At 42.9% G+C, this 23,829-nt stretch overlaps 1 protein-coding gene across 5 annotated transcripts in view; it reads right to left on the bottom strand.

Moving 5' to 3' along the window:
• CDK6 (cyclin dependent kinase 6) overlaps window positions 1-23,829 on the bottom strand; it is a 211,513-nt gene that overhangs the window by 86,094 nt on the left and 101,590 nt on the right. For all 5 annotated transcript variants that reach the window (XM_008149113.3, XM_054726288.1, XM_054726284.1 and 2 more), the window contains exon 4: window positions 16,342-16,509. In XM_008149113.3, coding sequence (XP_008147335.2) covers window positions 16,342-16,509 — 168 coding nt within the window. The remainder of the gene's footprint in view (window positions 1-16,341; window positions 16,510-23,829) is intronic.

The following is a 23,829-nucleotide window of genomic DNA, read 5'->3' as shown; positions in this document are numbered from 1 at the left end:
GACGGCCTGTGTGCCGCACCATTGTTCCAGAGCCTGTCACGCACAATCACCGGCTGCAGCCCGTGGCCCTCTAAGTGAAAGGAGCAGATCCGTGGCAGCTTTCCAACCCGCATTCCTTTTAATTAGTCAACTTGTGGCCCCGTGTTATAATAGATAAGTAACCTCTTAATATTCATGTAATTAATTAATTTTTTTCTCAATTCAGTTATACATGAGAAAAAAGAAAGCTTTGCATGGGGGAGTGGGGGGGGGGGAAGAAAGCTCCCCTCCCCCCATATGGGTCTGGTTTATGAAGTAAGCATGTAACTATGACAAAGACCACGGGAGACCATGTTTTCCATGATTCTCCATAAGGGCAATCCCAGAAACCACAGGCTACCCATACCTATACAGAAAGCATATTATTTTTACATGGAAATGTATACATAACTAAGATTTTACTGAAATCTTTGTTATGCATATATTTGATCAAGGCCAGATGAACGATCTTGCCAACTCCACTGGGCTGGGAAGCCTCCCCTCCATTTTAACGGATAAACTACTGTGCCCCCGGAAGGAGGAAAGCTTACCCTTTGTTTAAGATCCCCTGCAAAGCAAGGCTGACGTGACGAGTGGCCAGCAGTCCTCAAAGTACTCGGAAGACGGCTCTAGATCTTGACGATGTCAATAATGAAACAGCTACTGCTGTTAGCTATTAGCACGTCAGGAAGTAAATATTAATAATGTCCATTGGGAAGGAGAATAACATTTAAACTCAGTATTTAAGTTCTTTAAATTATTTAAGTTTTTCATTTAAACCAAATTCTCCTCAAAGGCAGTAACCACATTTTATTTGTGGTAGGTCTTCGTGGGCAAAATACAGAGTGAGTGAAATACAGCTATGTCTGTACGACTCCCGCATGCTCCCTGTATCACTTCTCATGCGGTTTATGAGACATTTACAAACATCACTTCATGGATCCACTCATCCATACCTCTACGGATGTGCCTACTATGGGACAAGCGCTGGATACCAGTTACTTAGATGATATGAAGCTGACTGAAGACATGGTATCTGCACTCAAAAGCTCACATTTGGGCAGGAGAGGCAGACTACCAATTGTATAAGCTTTTGTGTCAGGTAGAGACATAATTGAAGAGCCCGGGTTCAAATCCCGACTCCTGGCTGATGAGCTGTATCACCTTGGCGGAATATGTTGGCGTCTCCATGCCTTTGTGTCCTCATCTGCAAAATGGGGACAATTGGGAATTACGTGATGTAAGGTCCACGTAGTACTCTGCAGGTTCCTGGCTTTATAGATTTTTGCTATCAGCAATTACTATACACACATCAACTCCGCAAGGGCAGGGCAGGGTGAGGAACAGGGGAAGAGAGTGTCGGAGGCTTCCCAGGGGAGATATAAAGGCACCCCTGGCAGAGGGAGGAGCTTGAGTAGGAAGGCTGGGGAGCATGACATTACATGGACCAGATGACAAAGGACCTCGAGTGCCAGGTGGTAGAGCCTAGACTTTATCCTGAGGGGAAGGGGAGGCACTGAAGAGTTTTATGCGGGGCGCGGGGGGGGGGGGGAGGGGTTGCATGTCAGATTTGCATTTCAGAACGAATATTCTGCTGGTAACTGTGGAGGGTGAAACTGGAGATGGTCTTTGAGGCTGGGAGCACAACCCAGGTGCACCGGCAGGAGGACCTACAGTCCTGTAGGAGAGGGGATGTAGGAGGAATCATTTTAAATGAGGCAGAAGGAGAGGGAAAAATCTAGGACCAGTCTCAGGCCTGGGTGACAGGGTGGATGACAGATCCACTGACCTCAAGGGGGACCCCCAGGGGAATGACAGGAAGGCTTGCTGCTGTGATGAGGTCCAGGTGGATACGTGGATCTGGGGCTTAAAGCAGTGGACCGAGCTGGACAGAAGATGAGCTCTCCTCCGTCAGGGCCATCTCCAGGAAGTAGAGGAGACTGCTGAGGGAGCAAGCACACACAGGGCAGATCTGGGGGGAGACAGAGGAGGGCAGTCGAGGCAGGGAGGACGAAGAGTAGGAAACTACGGCATCACAGGAGCCAAGGTGGATATCTGTAAGAAATAAAGGAGGGAGGAGTACGTATGTACCAGAGGATGCTAGGCAAGAAGAGGGCGCTGGAAAAGCTACGAGAGTAGCATGGTGGGAGCGGAAGGCTGTCTGCACAAAACCGAAGGGTTAACAGCACCCAGAGTAGAGGTCCCTCCTGTGCCACCTGACACGGGGGAAAGTGTGATGGGGTGAAGGCGTGGAGCTTTGACTAAGTGCCTTGAAAGCAGCTTAGTTCTGCAATTAAAAAAAAAAGATCATCACACGACACATTGCTGGGGCCCTTTCCATGGCTGTGGTGTGTGTGGGGGGCTGCAAGTGAGGGGCTCGGACACTTCAAATCCATGAGGCGTAGTCAAACCACTTTTGCTCATAAATGATCCCAGCTGAACTTAATTTTATAGTGAGCAATGACAGATTTTAAAAAAATTCTCTTTTTATACTGCATCATAATTGCAAATCTCGGGATGGGCAAAACCGTATTTCAAATGACCTCATTAATCATTACATTATCACTTACAGTTAAGCGACTAAAACCCAAAGTTAAGTATTCGCAATACTCTGGATAGAAATGGCATATTTTTATGACATGAATGTGTCAAGAAAAGAGTATGTTGTGTGTGTGCATACGCAAGTAACTGATATTTTCTTTTTCTTTTTTTTGGAACTGATATTTTCATATCTCATTTATCTGTGGTTTATGACTTCTTTGGACATAATCATCAATTTATATACTCTCCATTCTTTCTTGCATCACAGACATTCCTTTTAGGTTTATTTTCCTTCTCTCAGAAGTTTCTTTAGTGAGAAGCTGGTGGCAGTTTATTGTTTATTTGAAAATGCCTTTGTCTTGTGAATTATGCACTTAGATTTCTACATGTTCTATACTTAGAATTCTGTATGTACACATTAATAGTAATAAAATATCTGCCCTAGTAGAGTAGAGGTATTTTCACTGCAGTGTCCTACAGGCACCAAGATAAGAAGAGCATAACAACTAGGAATTCACCAAGCATCCCCCATCTCCGAGGTTCCAACACTGAGGTTGCTAGGCATGCTTACCAAACACAAGCCATCACTTCTAATCTCAAGGAGCTGAGCAGCATGAAGAAAAAAAAAAATGAAGTCACAGTAAACTGAAGGAGAGAAGGAAAGGCTTCCTGTAAAGGCAGAACTGAGAGGCTTAAGGAGTCTGTGGGAGTTCAGACCAGGAAGTGTCTAAACTAAAGAGAGCTGGATCCTAGTCAGGTCATGTTGCAGAAGCGCCCGACTTGCGTTTCCACACAACACTGCGTATGTGGCCAAACCACACCTTTCCCCTGAATCTAAGAGAAGCCAGGGTATGTTTTCTTCAGAGACAGTATCATGGTTTAATCTGAATCCTGAATCAGGCACGAGGTCAATAAGAGAAATACTAAGACAGCTGTTCTTGAAAACGGAATGAGAGAGGAAGCAAATGCATAAAAATGCCACACACACATTCCCTGAATGGCAGGCTGAACATGCCATTGAGTTATTAGTTTAGGTACCAACCCCTTTTGTGAATGGGGGACATTCCGGCATGGCTTTGTAAAACAAAACAAGACAGTGCAGGTTACACAAGGGCTGGGCTGAAAGCCTCAGGAATTTCTTTCAACTAATTTCTTTGAAAGGTTAATAGCTGGAAGAGTTATGTGACACATCTTAAGCAGACTATGGGAAAGAAATGTATGCTATTTGTGACATTAATTCCTAATCCATGGTACAATGAGTCACTTATTGACCAGGGAAGAATCTAATCTATTTGGGAAATGAAACTTTCTGAACATTAACTACTGAGCACCTACCCCCAAGAGAAAGTGATAACTGTAATACAAAGTGGTTTAGTCTAGAAATAAGATTAAAAGACCCATTTTGACTACAGTGAGAAAAGGAATTTACTTTCATAAATTAGGGATTGTTACTTTTAAGTCGTCTACCCTCCTCTCTACAGAGATTAAATGCAGAACATGGCCATCCTGAAAAGACTTCTTCTTTTCTTTCTAGAGTTTGTCTCGTAGGTGATAAAGACAAAAAGTACAATCACGAAGGCCTGTGTTGTGGGGTCACAACTCATTTTCTCCTCTCCCGCCCTTCACTACTTGCCTGGCATGTGAAAGTAAGCAAAAAGCAAGGACTGAGAAAACCCCAGCACCGGATTTCTGGGACTCTGAGACCTCACACTGAGAGATGGTGCCTGAAAGCGAGGCAGTTTGTACGGTCTGTGCCGTTCATTCACAGTAACATGCTCACCCATTCTCAGTCGCTTAGTGAAAATTCTGCAACTTTTTGGATTTGCATATTCAACTTCCTTTATTCAATGATCAGGTATATGTCGAACCTTGGAAAGAATATTCCAAACTTTGGTACTGCTGAAAAAAATAGTGATAGCGGTGAAGATTTTCTCAAGTATTCATTTTAGGACTATTAGACACATTCTCCCCTTTTGAGAAACACTTAAATAATAATGAAAAAGGAGAGAATGGTCTCCCTGAGAAGTCACTAATCTAAACTCTACTCTGAGTGGTCCTTCGGTAACTGGTTAGTAGTAGGAACATGGTTTAAGTGGGTGTACTCACCTCTGTACCTGTCTTCATGCTCAGGTGCAAAGATGAATACTACTACTACGCAATTCAGTTATAGGACTTTAATGAGTGCTTACTCTTTTTATGTATTAAGTCAATTCCCACAACAATTCTATAAAGGAGGTATGAATGTTTTCTCCATTTTAACAAGTAAGAAACCCAGAACACATGCTAAAGAATTTATTTAATGTCACACAGCTTGTTAAATAGCAAGACAAACTCCAAGCAAAAGATCTGGGTCCAGCCCTAATTGGTTTGGCTCAGTGGATAGAGCGTCAGCTTGTGGACTGAAGGGTCCCAGGTTCAATTCCGGTCAAGGGCATGTACCTTGGTTGCGGGCACATCCCCAGTAGGGAGTGTGCAGGAGGCAGCTGAACGATGTTTCTCTCTCATCGATGTTCCTAACTCTCTATCCTTCTCCCTTCCTCTCTGTAAAAAAATCATAAAATATATTTTTTTAAAAAAGGTCTGGGTCCAGCACGTGTCCCCCTAACCAAGGTGCTGTGCTATAGTACCTCTTGGAAAAAAGATTATTGGGGGGAAAATATCTTTGCCTTTAGTTGGAAATGATAGAAGAGAAAAAGGAATATTCCAGGAACACTTGAGTCAATTCAAGACCTCAAAAACCATGTTGCCAAGAAGGAAGAGAGAACCAAGGGAAGAAATTTTAAAACAGAATCAATGGAGTCACTGTTTAAAGAAAATAAAGGACATATTCTCTTGGGAGGGTGTGAACTATTTATTCACCAATACCTGATGAGATATAGACAACACACACACACACACACACACACACACACACACACTCACACACACACACACACACACGATAAACAAACTCACTATTAGAAAGAACGCCGGTCACATACTGTGTTAAAGCCTATCTCCCCAAACGCTTTCAATGTAACCACATCGGGCCTCAAGAAAGCAAGTGTTCTTTTAAGAGAAATGGCCATTATCTAGTGTATGATACTTGGGGTTGGGGAGCACATGGTGGTGCTGGTGAAATTTTTAATTAGTTTTTTTAAAAAAATCCTTCAACTCGAGACTCATTGCAATTGCGTCCAATACCTAATTTCAATGCCTGTCATTCCCTAGGAGTGGTGAGGGAAGAGCGGCCCCGGAAGAGAACACGCGAACAAAGGGCAGAAAACGCACGCCACACCTTCACTTCTTTACATCTTCCTTTCAAGCCCCGCTGTGCCTTTCCGGCTTTGGAAACGGGAAAACAAATCCATGATGAAAAGCGTGGACAAGGTGAACCCAGAGAGTGGAGAAGAGAGATAAACCGAGACCACACAAATTTGCCTATAATGAGTATACATTAGTTTTATAGTGGACATAAACATCTTAAAGTACATCACCATGACCAATTACTATTTTTCGTGAGCTTAACGTATGTGATGCCCAGTTTCTTCCCTGAAGGTGCTTGTTGTCTAATGAAAAGAGTAAATTATGGTATTTTGTGGCTGTTGACGTTACATAACACTCATTAGGGTTTAGTCATATAATGACCACATGTAAGGTATATAATTTGCCAACTTCAGCAAAAGCTGGATTATGGGGATGAAAAAGGAGAAACAGAAAGACAGGTGGCTAATTAGATAGAACACAGCCGTGTTGCTGGGTTTTTAGGCCCAAGAAGCTAAAGATCTGTCATGTGAGTCCTGATAAAAAGACATTACTTTTAGAAAAAGACTGTCTATAAATGAAAAAGCCATTTTACGATAGGTGCATTTACAATAGGGTAAACATTAAGCCTAGAAAATTTCTGATTCACACAATTACTAGTAAGGTGTCTTACATAGATTCTACATTACAGGAGCTGTTCCATTTTTAATGGAATTGCTCATCGTATTAAAAGAAATTACTATATACAATATTTATACAACTGGCAATAAAAATAGCAGTAATGACACCAATAGTGACTACTATGTCCTGATCATGGATTTACATTACGTTAACAACAACAGTGTAATACAAAGGGATTTATGACCAAAGACACTTATTTGACTAAAGGAATATTATCTTTTTTTTTTTTTTTCATAAGGTCAAGTTCATATCAGATGTGGTTTTCCTACTTTCCTCTGGATCTACATTTAACTATCTCCAGTTTCTCTCCCCTCCCTTTCCGGCCTTCATTCAGTCTCTCATTATGTATTAGATGATAGCTACTACATCGGAGGCAAATCAAAAGCACACGGAAGAGAAGGTGCCAAGCTTGAAGCTAGAGTCAGGTCCATTTCCGGGAGGAGGTGGCATGTGCACTGAGTCTTGAATAAGGAGTCGGAGTTTGTTAGGCTGAGAAGGGGAAAGGCGATCCAAGCGGAGGGCCCACTGTCTAACGGCCCGGAGGCACAACATCTAACGGCATGTTGTTTCACACAGGAGGAAACAGGTCTGAAGTGGCAAGATCACAGGAGTGTGGAGATGGGTCTAGGGTGGGTGGGAAAGGAAAAGGGGGGAGAAAGGTTAAGAACAGACTGTTGCACTCCAAAGCTCAGAATATACAGACCTGTGGGCAATGGGCAATTTTTACTCCCACGTCTCCCGAAGCCCGCAGGTTTCCCACGGTTGGCCCATGCTCTGTAGCTCCTCCCTCTGCTCCTTTCTATAAGCCAGTCTTGCCTTCCCAGGAAAAAATAAAAATCTGCTTTTCTGACTAACTGGTCCTCCTGATCTTTCATCCAGTCTGGAGGAGGGAGATTTTATAGTCAAGCAAAGAAATGTTCCTGTATATGTGTGAAGACCATCATTTTTGGAGTTCATTTCATATTCTTGATAGCAACTTCCCCCATTAATTATAAAGTTGTAGTTATAATTTCTCGAATCTGCTTTTTTTTTTTTAAACTAGTAGAAGCTCGTTTTCTGGAACTAGGTTACAGACAGACTTTGGCCCATTTAGCAAGGTCAGACTGTTTATTCTTGACAGAATTCTTTCCCACTGTAAAAAGGTACTTTTAAATGCCACATTCCAAGAGCAGTGCCAGTAAGCCACTGAAGCATATTTTCCCACAAGAACTGATACCATGTGCAGTCCCCACCTCGCTGAAATCAGCCAGAGTTACATAAGGTGCAGATAGCATTCAACATCGCCGTGAAATATACGAACTGAAGTATGCCAGCAAGCATTCAGAAAACTTCCATACAGTTCAAAACACCATGAAGTTTGAAAACCAATTAACCAAAATGTAAGTAGGGAAAAAGAAAGGCAAGAATAGTTTTAGGGAAAAAAAAGAAAGAATTTAAGACAGTGGAAGAATAGAAATCTTGTAACTTTATATTAGTACCCAAATCTAGAAGTAGTAGCGATCTTTCTCCCTTACTTTGGGGTTCTTATGGTTGAGCGGTTCAATTTACAGCCTCACTTTTAGATTCTGCCAGCCTTCAAAGTAAATATAGGAGCAGTGCTAAAGTAAATTCTCCCTACACGTTCCCCGTCTTTCTTTTGGATGTTGCCCTGAGACTTGAAGGTAGATGATTCCTCCAGAGCCAACTGCAAAGTTTAACGCTGAAATTTATGAGGATTTACAAATCATCAATATCCTTACAGATGCTGGGCGCCACGATGCCACTCACCCTGCGTTTCGATCCCTAGAGAAAAGGAAAACAACATAGAAACAACAAGAGGAATAGCTCAGCGGCCCAGAGAGTACCATTTAGAGACAAGCTTGGAATATTAGCAATAAAATAGGAAAGAAAACCCGGTATTACAAGGCAATCATAAAAAGTTCTAGCTTAGATGAACAAAGACATGTACCTAATCTTCTTAAGGACCCAAATGGACTAAATAAAATGAATAAAAGAAATCATAACACAGACATTTTCAACCTTTTCCTGTGAGACTATGGTTCCTCCAAATTATCTTCATTAAAAAAAAAAAAAGCAACACACAAAGAACAAAAAACACACCATACAGAAAATGTCAAGTGCACAAGTTGGGGAGGAGTAGGAAGGTTTGTGACCTTGGATAAGGAGGGATGAAGCACAGCAGAGATCTGAAGGTTAGGAGTGGCTGTCCAGGCAGACAGTCCAAGTGTAGATGTTACTCCCTCAAAGCTCAAGTTACTATCAGGGAGTGACGCAGGTAATTGGGAAGATTGAGCTAAAAGTTGCGTCTAAAACAAATAATAAAAAAACACACACACCTTCAGATGCTTATAACTGATGACGCAATGGCCCCAGCAGCAACATGGAAAATGCAGAGTTGGAAATTTATTCATTGATTCATTTATGAAAGCAGGTTGTTGGGAAAGCACTTAATGAAGTTCAAAGAGTAGTGAGAAATGTGATGGTGTTACATGATAAGGAATGTGTGTTTATGTGTATGGGGGTGGTCATTGGGTGGGAATAGGAATGGGAGCACAGAGGGGTAGGTTGGGGCTACCCTGCACAAAAGAGATTCTGCATGCCTCGCTATGGAGATAGCAACTCATTCTTTAGGCACCGGAGAATCATGAGGATTCACTTCATTCATTCAACCAGGTATTTATCAAGTGCCTACCATGTGCCAGGAAGGCACTGTGGGGACCAGTAAAATAGTGGAAGATTTGGCTTGAGTGATTAATAATGGATATGTCCAATGCAACAGAATTTCAATAACGTATCTTGACCTAGGAACTTACACTATTGAGACTGTCAAAGCCCAAGCAAAACGAAGATATCGCCACCTCTCCTTCCTTACAAGGAAGTAGGTAGTGATATCTGCAAAACCGAGAAGCTCAGCTATCCAAAGAACTCAAGAGGACATCAAGATCCAAGTCACAGAAACGTTGTTGTTACATACAATCCCAAGGACCTCATACTCCTTTGACTGAACATAACACAACACTTGAGTTAAGCAAATTTAGAGGATCTAGAATTATCTCATTAAATACAGTTTGTTAGACTAGCCCCTGACCAAACATGGAAGGCATGTTCCCGTAAGAATGTTAAACGTAAGAGGAAACCATTTCTCCCCCCTTTTCCCCCCATCTTCTGAATCTCTGAGAAACCCGCTGCTTGCAAATCTTCTCTAAAGCATTTGGCATGGTAAGACGATGCCTGGTCTTTTCGCTCCAACGCGGCCTCAAGCTTCTGAGCTCTGAATGGCATCATACAAGGTGTGTCTACGATGGGGTAGAAAAACCAGGCGGCGAGCGACCCTGTCTACATCACGCCCTGATGGGACATGCTGGCCGCACATACATAGGGAGGAAGCAAAGAACATCCTGTCCTTTCTCCGAGTGAAATATCCTCCAGGCATTACAGGGAAACTCTTTTCGTCCAGAACTAATTCGCCACACTGACCACTTACGAAGGAGCTGGAATTGGGTGAGTCAAACGAGTAACCATCCTTTACCAACAAGGAAAGCAGTCATTTGACTAACTTCACGAGTATACCTGGTGCAATTAAATACCCACCCGCGTGCACCTTCCCCCCAGCAGCAGCCTTCTGTACAGTATGGCACACATTATCTTCCCGCACGGGAGACATTCATTCTCCCAGTGGCCATCAATGTCTGCTTTCACTGCGGAGGCAGAGTTAACCTATCAGATGGCGACTGAAAATGTGTTTTATTACCACTGAGAATCCGTAACGGAGGATCTGGATGGGTTTCCATGTTTGTTTTGGCTCCGGCATTTTCCACGTACCCAGCCTTGGGAATCCTGAAGAAAACGTGTCCTGTTCCCAGCTCCGTGCACTGCCCCATTGTGTTCCACTTCCCTCACTGGCGAAAGTGAAAACGAAACCGGCACAAACACCCCATTGTTAGCGATGAAATGTGTACTGGCAACTGGAAGTTTTCACAAAACAGACCTGGTTGTGTCATGGCAAGGAGACGGTGAGCAGGGAGGGAGTTACAGGAGCCTTTCCGGCTGCAGAGGTGTGTCCTGCCCTTCCCCTGAGGTGCGGAGGCGACAGGGCTTTGGGTTTTTTCCATGATGCTCATGTAATGCTCTTGGGTTTGATTTACTCAGCATGCACTGGCAGCGTTTGCAGGCTTCTGTGGGAGCAACTCGGCTGCCCAAGCTGAGGCACAAACCCTGCCAGGTCTCCATAGTAAATACAACACGCACGGAGAGGAAACAAGCATAAACAATTTATTTTCTCCTGTAAAAGATGACATTGTTCTCCGATCTCTGGTCCCGTTTCACTCTGTCAACGCGGCGGTGCCAACGGGGTGCCGTACAATGAGTGGTTCCAAACACAGACCCAGAAAATAAGCAGGGATTGTGTGACGCACACGTCCGTGGGGCCTGCGTCCAGGTGGGTTCGGGGAGGAGGGTGCTGGAGACCTCTCTGAGCATCCCGCAGACTGGCCCGGGTGAGCAGGGAGGGCTTCCCTTTTTTTTTTTTTTTTTAAATATACTTTATTGATTTTTTACAGAGAGGAAGAGAGAGGGATAGAGAGTTAGAAACATCGATGAGAGAGATACATCGATCAGCTGCCTCTTGCACACCCCCTACTGGGGATGTGCCCGCAACCAAGGCACATGCCCCTGACCGGGATCGAACCTGGGACCCTTGAGTCCGCAGGCCGATGCTCTATCCACTGAGCCAAACCGGTTTCGGCAGGGAGGGCTTCCTTGACCCCCAGCCCATGAGGGTTCCTGGGTCACATGGCCCCACAGAACTGTGTCCGTTACGGTTATCTCTGTTTCTAACTACACATTTCTTTGTGGGACTATCTGATGAAGATCTGTCCCCCTTTTGATGATAAGTTCTGTAAGAGCTAAGACCTTATTCATTTGTCTCACTATGGTCTCTCAGGTTACTTGACGCATGGAAAGCGATCGATAATTATTTGTGGGCTGAATGACACAGCTCCATTTCATTCACTCCCTCCCTTAGGTTCATCCAAAGGTTTCTGAGCCCTGGCCAGTGTTGCTCAGTGGTTGGAGCACCGGAAGGGTGGCAGGCTCGATCCCCAGCCCCGGTTGGGGTGCATACAGAAGGCAACCAATCAATGTGTCTCTCTCTCCCCCCTTCCCTTCCACTCTAAATAAAATTTAAAAAATCAATGGGAAAAATATGGAACGCTTGATTTCTCCTAAGCAATGATACATCGACTGGACATTCAACTGTGTGCAAAGATGGCAGAAGAAGTTTCATTCTGAAGTCTACATAAACCATCGGTCAACAAGAGGCACAAATTCATGCCTCGGTGGTTCACCACTGTGTCAAAATGCGGCATGAACTAGTTGTGTTGTTTGTTTTTTTTTAACTTATAATTTCAGCAAGACTTACAATTTATTTTTAAAGGTGGACTGTTGGACATTTGTGGAACTGCTGGACACCCTTTGTAGAACCAGAGAGTTCCATGGAACACAGTTGGATATGCTGCGAAGTATTGGAGCCTACGGCGGCGAGAAGAGGGAAGAAGTGGGGGTGGCGGGTTCTCCAAGCCATTTACAATCTGGTGAATTCAGACTTAACCTGGTCACGAAATGCCTGTGGGAGTCTCCGTTTCCCCACCTGCACAGCGAGGTGGTTCCTAAGGAGTTCCCAAAACACCAAATCCAGTGGCAACAGTATGGCGCTGCCTGCTATGATTCAGTTTGGGGAAAAAGTAATAAAGACCTTGCATCACTAGCAGTCATCATGGGGTGGCTGGCGATGTCCAGGCTGTGCTCGGACACCCTCCCCGCCAGGTATGGCTAAAACTTCTGGCTGAGTAGTTGGTCTCTATTTCCCTTTTGTCTATACACATAAAAGTAAGTAGCACCATACACCACATTTGACATGGGAAGTACTTAGAAATGTTCACATGAGAATGCCTCTAGATATAACTTTAGGTAGTCTCATAGTCATTCTACTGGGTAAGCATATATTCCTGAACCATTTCTGCCACCGAGGTTATATAACCGCACCGGTCGTGACTTTTTACGTATCACTCATGTGCCATGGGAAGGCCCTCCCTGTAACCTGTCCTCCTTGGTTTTCCACAAAGGCACTCTTTCAATCAGGCCAAAAAATTGATTTTCATGGTTTCAGAGCAGCTTTTCTGAAAAAAAGTAACCCATGCTAAGTGAGATGGTCCCCACTTCTCTTCACATTCCCAGCTCCTTGTCTCACACGGGGCCTCCGATGCTCACAGACCCTCACTCTGCCCCTACGCCTGCCTGCGAACTGCTGAGGTGAGCCCACGGGGGGTGGGGGTGTGGGGTGGGGGGGAGGCAGTCTGCTGTTAGGAGGAAGAACCTGAGGATTGCTCATGCAGTTCCCATTCAGCCAGGGAATTCCAATGCCCTGAGTGTGGCAGGGTGTGTCTCGGGCTCCAGGTGGCATATCTCTTTGGTATCCTGGGTTTCATGCCCCACGAAGGGAGGCATGGCTGAAGCAGGGCCAGGGCAGCCTCCTCTGAAGCATGAGACCCAGGCCAGGGGGCCCTCCTGTCATGTCTAAGGCATACATTGTAGTGACCCACATCTTAATTCTACAACCTTTTAAGCAATAGGTATAAAGAGCACTGTGTAGGGTATACATGGTGCATGCCTGATTGTATGTGAGCAGTAATGACCCAAGACCCCCTACCCACCCCTGAGTGCCATGCTGGAGGCAGCCCAGTATAGTTAGGTGTCCACAGGTGTCCACTTACCCTCCTTTACCAGGTGGAGACAAGTTAAATCATGTGGACGGATGCTATTATACACTCACAGCAACAACTACAGTCCAGACTTAGTGATTGCCCTAAATTAATAACTACCCAAAAGGCTAACTCCTTCAAGAGCTTACAGCCCGATAACTAACCCTCCCCCCAAATAATTTCAAACAAGACAGGAAGCGGTATCAAGAAAGACATTAATAAGACATCCCTCTGAAATCACTGAGGGAGAAAGGAGGGATTAAGTTCTGCAGGAGGTACCAGAGGGAACATCCCCGTCAGGCTTTGGAAGGTAATACATCAGCATTCCTCATGCAGTAAAACGTCAGTTTCGAATCAGTTAACTTGCAATGCCTTTAACATTCCACAGATTAAGTCCATTCCCAGTTCCTGTATGACATAACCCACGAAAAAATGTGTATTTTCAGGAAGTGGAAAAATAAATACCAGTTTGGTCTGGAAAATTGCGATTCCAAGTCTTTATATGTCACCATGTGTATGTGAACCAATATATCACTATGCTAAATGGATTTTTTTCCCCTTTAAATAAAAAACAAAAAACAATGGGGAAAATGTGAAATGCAGTACCCTACAGGAATCATACCTTTTATTATTTCCATTAAAGTCCAAGCATCACTTTCAAGGAAAATCTGTATTTGTTCCAGTGTCTTTGCCAGTGTCTATTTTTTTTTTTTTTTTACTTTATACAGAGTAAGCAGTACAAATCAGATACTGAAAAATCAGGTTATTTATGATTGCCTTCCCACTTTTCTCTATGAAATAATTTGCCTGCATTTTCCTGTCTGGACCTATCAACTTTCAGCAAGCATGGAATGTTAATTGATGTTATGCACAAGCTGGGCTACCATTCCTCAAATTTAATAAGAAAAGAAAAAAAGCAAAACCAATTGAGTTTCCTGTTTTTATTTGTGGGTTTTAGTACCCACTTCGGGGAATCAAAGTGTCTCAGTGATGGCTCATTCTTCCCTCAATTAATGTCCTCAAGGAGACCAGCTCCTCCCATCTGCTCCTGGGATGACGGTCCGGATCATCAAGCCTATTCAAGCTTCTCCCCAGGGTCCTGCTACAACATGCGCAAGTACTTCCTGGGGAAGCCTGCAGCCTACCTCACCCTTCCCACTGGGAAACACACAGACTCGGCCCTTTCTGGTGTGATTATATAAGAATAAAAGGCTTGCCTGACCCAGCCCAAAACTGAGGCGTATCCTTTAAACACCATCCTGTGCCTTGTCTTCTCAGAAACGATGGTGCATGCTGGACAGAGAGGAAACAAGTACCGTGTATCTTTCAATAATAATGGGGACACATTTCCAAGGAATCCCCTGTCAAAATTCGGATGCTCTAAGTAAAGTATGTTAAACTCTCGGCTGGTGGGCCACACGCCTCGTGTAAACGGGAGTCTGACATGCTTGCTAAAGGATGTCGTGCTGGGAAAAGTATGTGACCTCACATGTGCAGGTGGTAGTACCCCTATTCCAGGGGTGGGGAAGCAGAACACTTTTGTAAACTGAACGTCTTCCTAAGGCAAGTTATCTCTCTCAGAGAATTTCTACCCCCCCGCCCCCGCCAATTTTCTCCTTCTCAGCTGAGGCATTAATGGGATGTGGGGAAACCATTTTTGTTGTGCAGAAGATCAGCCTCCTCGTAGCCGCTTCCATCCCCCAAGTCACTGTGATCACGAGACATGGTCATACATTTCTCAACGACGCTCCACACCCGGGACGGCGCTGCCCCTGATGGAGAACCACTTCGAGGCTACAGATGCTAAACATGAAGGGCACTGTATGTTCCCTGTGCTGTACGTTACATCCTGAGACTGCTTTGACAACTAGCAACTTGTATGTATTAATCCCGCCCCCTTTTCCACCCATCCCCCAATCTCCCTCCCATATGTATGGTGTTCAGTGGGTACCAGACATACGGGGGGAGGGGTAACTTCATAAGTTATAGAAATGTCTAATCACTATGCTGCACACCAGAAACTAATATAATACTCTTTGTCAACTGTACTTGAATCATGGTAAGGCAGAAATCAGTGAAAATAAAACATAAGAAAGCTGGATTATATGTGAAAAATGACATATTTACCCAAGAGGATTCTTTGTCTTAAGGCTTAATCTAATGCTTTGAGGGCCATTCCTATAGTCATCGTAGAATCAAAGGGATTCTCCACATCCACCCTATGCCCCTGATCAGTAGCACAGCAAAGGGGCATGCCTTGCTTTTTTTTTTTTTTTTAACCTGTGCATGAATTCACTGTCGGTAAAGCAGGCTTTTCAAAGAGAAGGGTTATCAGTGCCTACGTCTAGGCTCCACGTTTTATCTTTGGGGTGCAGAAGTTCATAAAAATTCATCTCAGAAACAATGAACTAGAAGGAGAAATAGAAGCTACACCCAAGTCAATAGCTGTTTTGTTTTTTGGGGCCTGAATGGGACGTAGAACAGGATATCATAACTGTAATTCTTTGCCAAAACAGAGCCCTTTCTCTTTGGGCCTGGGCGAGCCTCTGCCCGGCAGGGTGGTGCTACTTGTTTATGGGCCATCCAAGTTCAACGCACATTTAATTTAATTTTTTTTTTGCCCAGTTGACAGCAGAGCTTCATAGGAGTGCTCTCACACACCTGTGCAGGCACCCCGGCTGCTCCTCCCACCAGGATGCTGCAGACAGGGCAAGGTTCCTGGTGCTCTCTTCTCCCCCCCCCCCCTCCCCCCGGGGCTGTGCTTCCCCTGACATTATATATACACGCAGCTCTGAAAAGAGTGTTACGGCAGACAGCGTTTGGGAATCTGTAACTGATTCCTTTCTAGCGACTAAGATGCAACAAGCTATTTCTGCACCGGGTCCTGTCCACAGCGAGCCCGGCCCAGAGGTGTCTGTAGCGGAGAGCAGAAGGCTTCCCTCCTCCCCACCGCTTCCCTCCTCCCCACCGCTACAGAACCAAGTGCAGAGGCTTTGCCTACCAGCCGACCGCTGGCAATAACAACATTGGGGCAGGGAACGTTTACCATTCGAAAGAGGAAAAACGGAGCTTCGTGAGAGAAGAGCACTTTCTCACTCACCACTGAGGTCAGGGCCATCTGAAAACTGTAGATGCGGGCAAGGCCGAAGTCAGCCAGTTTTATTTGTCCACTGCTGGTCACCAGGATGTTCTGTGGTTTTAGATCACGATGCACGACTCGGTGAGAATGAAGGAAGTCCAGGCCTCGGAGAAGCTGAAACATCATGTCCTAAGTAAGACCGAGAGAGAAAATCCACACACAGTCAGAACAGAAGCGCAACAGGCCAAGCCCTCGGCGCTCAGCGGAGTGCTCGGCACACAGAAAGCATCTGAGAAACATTTGCTGAATGAATGAACCCGTCTCCCTTCCTACCTCTCTACTCTCCCATTCTCAAGACCACTACGAACATGTCTATTCTGGAGCTTTACTTCATTAATGAAAGGACAATTTAAAAATAGTTTCAGATGGCATAGGAAATATTCTGGAAGAACATATACCAAACTGGTGTCAGTGGTTAATGCCGGGGAGAGGAACTGGGAGGTGGTGGAGAGAGGGGAATATTTTTTACTTCGTGTACTTCTATATGGTTTAGTATTTGATCTCAATAGTTAAAATCCAGTGAATAATAATAATAGTAATTGTTATTTTATAGCACCACATATTAAGCTGACACTGTGTCAAGCACTGTTCTGAGTACCTTCTACTTAGTAGCTCACTCAATCCATACCATAACATTAAGGTATATAATATCATCACCCCATTTTACAAGTCAAGAAAGTGATACACAGTAGATGTATGTAATTAGCCCAAAGTCATACCACTAGCAAGAGACAGTTTTGATTCAAAAAGTCCAGAAAAAGTGAATTCAAATTCCTAATGCACTCCTTTATCAGATCAATGATGGAAGGGGTAGTAGGTAAAACCAGGTAAGCCATTTAACCTCGCTGAGCCTCAGTTTTCCTATCTGTAAAATGGCAAAGTACCAAAATCTATTTTGTAGGATCACTGTGTGTAAAGCACTAAGCATAGTAGCAAGCATTCAAAACATGGTAGCTGTTATTGCCATACTTATTAACCAGCATAAAGCAGGGGGGCATTCAGAAAATAAACCAATAAAATAAATCTCTTTCTAATTTTAGAACTGATAAAATTAGATACAACACTTAAAACTCAGAGTGTCTGGAAGTAGGAATTTAAAATTTGGCCGTGATATGATACTCTGAAATCTGGGGTTAATAAGACTGATCTACCTCTCAAAATATTGTGAGAATGGTGTATACAAGGGAGGACAGACTTTATCTTGTTCATATGAAGGTTAGGAAAATGATTAGGCAGCACCCCGGGCTTTACGGCTGTGGGGTGACGTGGTGTGAGGACACACGCTTAATCAGCAGCCGGACCACTAAGCCCCTCGCGGAGAACAGCGTATCTGGTTACTGGTTTAAGGTACGAGTTCTTCCTTTAGAGAGGGGGGTTCTGTTTTCACATCCCAGCTTGTTTACAATGGAAGCCTTAGCTTTTCCATTTATATCATGGAGAAAACAGTGCTTCCTTTTCATACTATTATGAGGTTTAAATGAAGCAATGTATGCAAAGGGGTTATGACGTTTCTGGCACAGATATCGTTTATCTATGATAATTATTAAAATGTCTTGTTTCCTGGGGGAGACAGAGTCACGAACCACCACAGGACAATGCGGTCAGCGCTACAAGGTCAGTGCACACAGGGCTAAGGGTGGGTATGCAATGACACCGGTGAACTGGGATCTTCTTGAGAGCCACCTGGGTGGGGACGGTCGTCCCCGCTTACCCGCAGTTTCACTCCCCACTGTTTCAATGACCCACAGCTAACTAGGGTCCTAAAAAAATTATCAATGGGGGAAAAAAGGAGACATATGTACTACTATTTGTAATACTTTCAACAATAAAATAAAAAAAATTAAAAATAGACAAAAAGTTTCCAGACCACCCCCCCCAAAAAAAAATTAAACGGGAAATTCTATAAATAAACAATTCGTACTAAATTGTTCTAAATGCTCTTCTGAGTAGTGTGATGAAATCTGTGCTGTCCCGCTCTGTCCCACCTGGAACATGGGTCACCCCTTTGTCCAGTGTGTCCACGCTGAATACACTACCCGGTTGTTAGTCACTTGACAGCCCTCTCAGTCGTTAGACTGGTTAACAGGTATTTTGACAGAGAGAGAGAGAGAGAGAGAGAGAGAGAGAGAGAGAGAGAGAGAGAGAGAGAGAGAGATGGGTTGGGGCTAAGAGGGGAAGGGGGAGAGAGTGAGCACATTCTCATAACGTTTACTACAGTATAATGCTATAACTGTTCTACTTTACTAGTTATTGTTAACCTTTTACAGTGCCTAATTTATAGGTCAAACTTTATCACAGGCATGTAAGTACAGGAAAAAACATAGTCTGTATAGGGTTTGGTACTATTGTGGTTTCAGGCAACCACTGTGGATAAGGGGGGACCTACTATCTTCTGAATCTCCAAAGCTGAAAACTCTGGAGAAGACTGTACTGTCCACATATAACTCAGTCCTTCGAGACTTAAGAACCACTATAGGCCAAACAACGATGAATAAACATGAGTGTGAAAATGAACACAAAATGTTAAGGAAAGTACTCTTCCGCTGTGGCAAATAAGTCTTTATTGAAAACATATGCACACACTTGTAAGCACTAAATTTTAAATAGCATGACTAACCTAAAGTAATGTTATGTTGACTCATCATTTTTAGCTTCTTGTACACCAAGTACCAACCATTTAAAATGGCACAAAGAATAAATCTGCTTGGCTCCGATTTCACTGTCCAAACCATAAGCAGCAAATTCGCAGAACAAAAATTTAAAACTCTGAACTAATTAATTAATCATAAGGCTCATCTAACTTTATAGAAAGCCTGAACTACAGAGTAAATAAATGTGCACTGCTTTTATTTGTGCCTTTATTTATATAGCACATACTATATGTTTTTTAAAGTTATAAAATTGGTGTATGCTTAATGCAGTAAATTATGAAATTTTAAAAATTCCATAGGAAGGACAAAAATCACTCAAAATCCTACCCCTTAGAGAACAGAGAAATCTTCACTCTTAAATAATTTTTGTGTCTTTCTTGTCTGTGTTTTAAAAATCACATGTAGGTATAAAAAGAATATATGGTTATATTATTATAATTTATATAAGTACTATAATCATAATATAACTTATATAAATATTATACATTTGTGTCATAGTATGTTAAATATGTTTATAAATAAAAATGGTTATTATTCTATATATATTATTTTGTGGTTCTTTTAAAAAATTTAATAATTCATTGTAAATATTTTGCCACTACAACAAAACTTCTACAGAAACGTTTTTTATACAATATGATTTTTAACGGCTGCATGGTTTTCCACCCTGCGATATACCATAATCATTATTTGTTTTTAGTTGTGTTATTTTGGAACCTGTGCTAAGAGTCTAGCTTTCCTTTGTTTAAAGGGGAACATAGATGAAAATGACTTAACATCCCATCTAAGCACGGGTTAAACAGTGTGAATCCACATGATTGCACTAGAAATTGATTCCATGTAAGTGATGCCTATAAATATAGGAAAAGTTAGTTCTACACAAGAATTACCATTCTTCAGATTTTTTGTTGTTGTTAGCAAACAGGGTTTTCTTTTAAACCTACTAGTTTAATATCTAGCTACAAGAAGACTTTTGAACTAGTGAGCTTTGAATTAACGATTAAAAAAAAAATCTTGCCAAAAATCTCATTACCTTCAGTAATTTAATTGTGAGGTAAGTTGATGGACACAATGGACCTGTAATAAGTATGATTGGGGGAACCCCCCCCCCCCAACCTTAACCATCACTCACTGGAATACCTACTCTCAAAAGAAACATGCACTCAACTATCTCAGGAATTCTGGTCACAAGACATGGTCCCAATTTCTGAGGATGGCATGAATGGGTAAGTCGTAACACGACACAAGGTATGAAAAAACACCTTTCCTTCAGAATCACGAGCAGTGCTCCGATCAAAGACATTTCAAAGGATTCTCTACTCACATTTATTATCTGTTCTATCTCGACTTACAGTATCATGAGACGCACTTTTAAATTAGCTCCTCAAGATTTTAATCTAAATTAATCTGTGTTATACCAGGCTCAAATATTTCACAGTAATCTTAGGGACACAATGCGGAGATACTGCCAATTAAGGCTCTTTAAGTTACACATAGGTTAAGCCTTTTTATGTTACAGCGCACAGTCCTGGAAGAAAAGGTTTGAATACCTAGCCTTCCTTATGATAAACAGTCACTCGGGGCCTGACTAGGTATCTTTCTGAAACGCAAGACGGGAAAGCATGTTTCAACAGGACTGCATCATGGAATGAAGTCTGACTTCCAGTGACTTTAGATGGTGTTTTTGTCCTTGGCAACTCCCCTAAAGGACTCTGGACTTCAGTCTGAAATCTTTTAAAGCCTCTTAATTTTTTTTTAGGTGTTCTAGAACTCTAACCCTCTCATTTCTTTAAAATCAAAACAAACAAACTGAAAACTTTTCTAAAAGAAAAAAGTTTTATCGCTGGGTCTTTTCCCAACTACAAAATAGGATAAATAGGTCCATAATATACTAAAAACACTCAATTTATTCCACACAGTAAGTCATAGAAATGACAGCTCTCAATAGATAATTCCGTATTTTTGGATACATCTAGTTAATCAAAGTGCCATATTCACATCCTTACAGTTTTAGCCACAAAAATATACATGAGTAGTTTATCTATTTAATAATTTAAAATAAGACACATACAACTTTTAGACAAAGGTAATCATTTTCCCCCCTCCTCATAATGTGTAAACCACAGTCTTTTCAAATTTGTCTCCATGTTTCGACAGAATTCTCTTTACAGTGATTTACTATGAAGGTTTCCAATTTATTTTGTTGCCTATGAAGGGTATCAGAGGAGTCTCGGGTTTAAAACAGATCCCACAGAACAAAGGTTTTTATACTGAACATGCTGACTTCTGGTAAGGGTTATGATTACAGGACGAGAAGTGAAAGATCACAGGAGCCTATACGTAACAGGTGATGATAAAGTCATAGAGAAAGTAGAGGACTACTGACAATAATGAGGGCTAGTCCCAGGATCTTTTCATTTTTTAAATTTTGCTGATAACTAATATGTATATAATTTTTAGTTGCAAAATCAAATACACTTAAAATTTACCATCTTAACCACTTTAAGTGCACAGTTTAGTACTAAGTATATTCACACTGTTGTGCAACCAGCCTTTAGAACTTTTCCATCTATCAGAACTGAAATCCTATACCCATTAAATATCTCCCCATCTCTCTCTTCCTGCCCAGACTCTGGCAACCACCCTTCTGCTGTCAGTCCTTATGAATTTGACTGCTCTAGATACCTCATGTAAGTGCAACCATCCTGTATTTTTGTGACTGGCTTATTACACTTAGCGTAACATCTTCAAGGTTCATCCCTGTGTAGCATACATCAGAATGTCCTTCCTTTTTAAGGAAGTAATACTCAGTAATACTCGATTGTGTGAATGTACCACATTTTGCTTATCCATTCATCAGCTGTTGATGGATACTTGGGTTGCTTCTGCCTTTTGGCTATTCTAAATAATGCTGCTATGAACATGGGCGTACAAGTATGTCTTTGCGACCCTGCTTTCAATTCTTTTGGATCTATGTACCCACAAGTGGAACTGGTAGATCTAATCCCAGGATCTTTCAAGAATCCCAGTTCTCCCATAAAATATGGTACAGTATTACTACACGGGCAATGAAGTAGAGAATAACAAAGCCTTGGTTAGGTCCTGGACAGCCAGTGAGGCAGGCTCTTACGCTCACTCCATCCACCTGTGTACTCAGGGAGATGCTAAGTCGCAGCGGCAAGGTGACTGCACATGCACCTTTTACTCTAGGTCAGAACTTGGCAGGGGTCCTTATGCCTACACTGGTCAATTCACCAACGGCAACAACGGGTTGCAGAAACTGCCACATAAGCAGTTTCCCTCCTTTCTCATTTCAGTCCTCAGGAGCACCCGAAGAATGCCTTCTCCAAAATCACGAAGGGCAAAACAAACCCTGACAAAGCCAAAGGATGGTTAAAGCAAGTTCTTTAAAACTTCAGATCACTTGGAAAGTTGTAGTTTTTGGTGAATTCAAAGCAAGCAATAAATGGAAGAACCTGGAGACAAGCTACAAGAGACACTTGTGAGCTCTTTCCAAAGAAGAGCAGTCAAGCTGTGTCCTATAACCAGTTACTTCAGCAGAGTGTGTGTGTGTGTGTGTGTGGGGGTGGGGGGGGGCGCTGGCACTGGGAGGAGTGGCAGAGGCAGGGGAAGCAGATAACTGAGCAAGGGGACACATCGCCTTGGGACTCTTCAGCAGAAACAAATGCAAGGCCTCTAATTGCAAGTGCTGGCTTTCTATTTTTACTGCTCCTGGCAACTAGATAAAAGCATAATAAAAGTGGCTTTGTATATAGATTTTATTAATAAAAATATGTATTCTGAAGAGAGAATGAAAATAATTCACTCCTGAAAGTAATGATAATGCTGAGTAAGTAAAGAACCTGTCTCAAATAACTAGAAATAAGAACAATTAATTTTCACCAATCCTGGAAATGTTGGTGTTTGAGGAACAATGTAATGACTAAATGGACAGTCTGAAAGCAGAAAGCATTACCTCATCAAGATGGCTATTATTAACCCACAGTGGAAAGTCATCAGGAACTGAAACTACAAATATGCAATGTTAATTATAAATTCTTGGGAGAAAAATATAACAATCACCATTGTATAAATAAGAATACCCCTACCTAATAATAGACAAATATGCAAATTGACCATACCTCCAACACACCCACAAGCCATACCCACCATCCAATCAGAGTGAGTATGCAAATTAACCCAACCAAGATGGCTACAGCCACAGAGAGCAAGGTTTCCTAGGTAACAGAGGAAGCCAAGCTTTCCGCCAGCCGTTGCCAGGCCTAAGCCTCCACTCAAGCTACAAAGTTTCAATTATAGAAGGTAAACAAATTCAAACAAAGGGCAGCAGAATGGAGCTTGAGAGAGCAGGCCAGGGTTGCTCCCGGCAACAGGGGAAGCAAAGCTTTCTGCATACCCTGGCCGGGCTCACCTGCTTAAGGCTACAAAGTTTCAATTATAACCCCAACACAAATGGCTGCCGGCCGCGGAGGGAGTCCCAGGCTTGGCTCCGCTCCAGGCTACAAAGTTTCAATTGTAGAAGGAAAATAAATTCCAGATACCAGGGCCTCCGCTTGGGTTGCCAGGGGGCGTGGCCGGCCTGCAAACCACCACAGGCCCCTCGCTCAGGCTGCCCCATGCCCCAAGGGAACCCTACCCTGATCAGGACATCCTTCAGGGCAAACCAGCTGGCCCCCACCCATGCACCAGGCCTCTATCCTATCTAATAAAAGAGTACTATGCAGATTGATCATCACTGCAACACACAATATAGCTGCCCCCATGTGGTCAAAGATCC

Source organism: Eptesicus fuscus, chromosome 14 (assembly GCF_027574615.1).
Source record: "Eptesicus fuscus isolate TK198812 chromosome 14, DD_ASM_mEF_20220401, whole genome shotgun sequence".
NCBI lineage: Eukaryota > Metazoa > Chordata > Mammalia > Chiroptera > Vespertilionidae > Eptesicus > Eptesicus fuscus.
The sequence above is the reverse complement of the archived record's forward strand: the minus strand, read 5'-3'. Positions and strand labels throughout refer to the sequence as shown.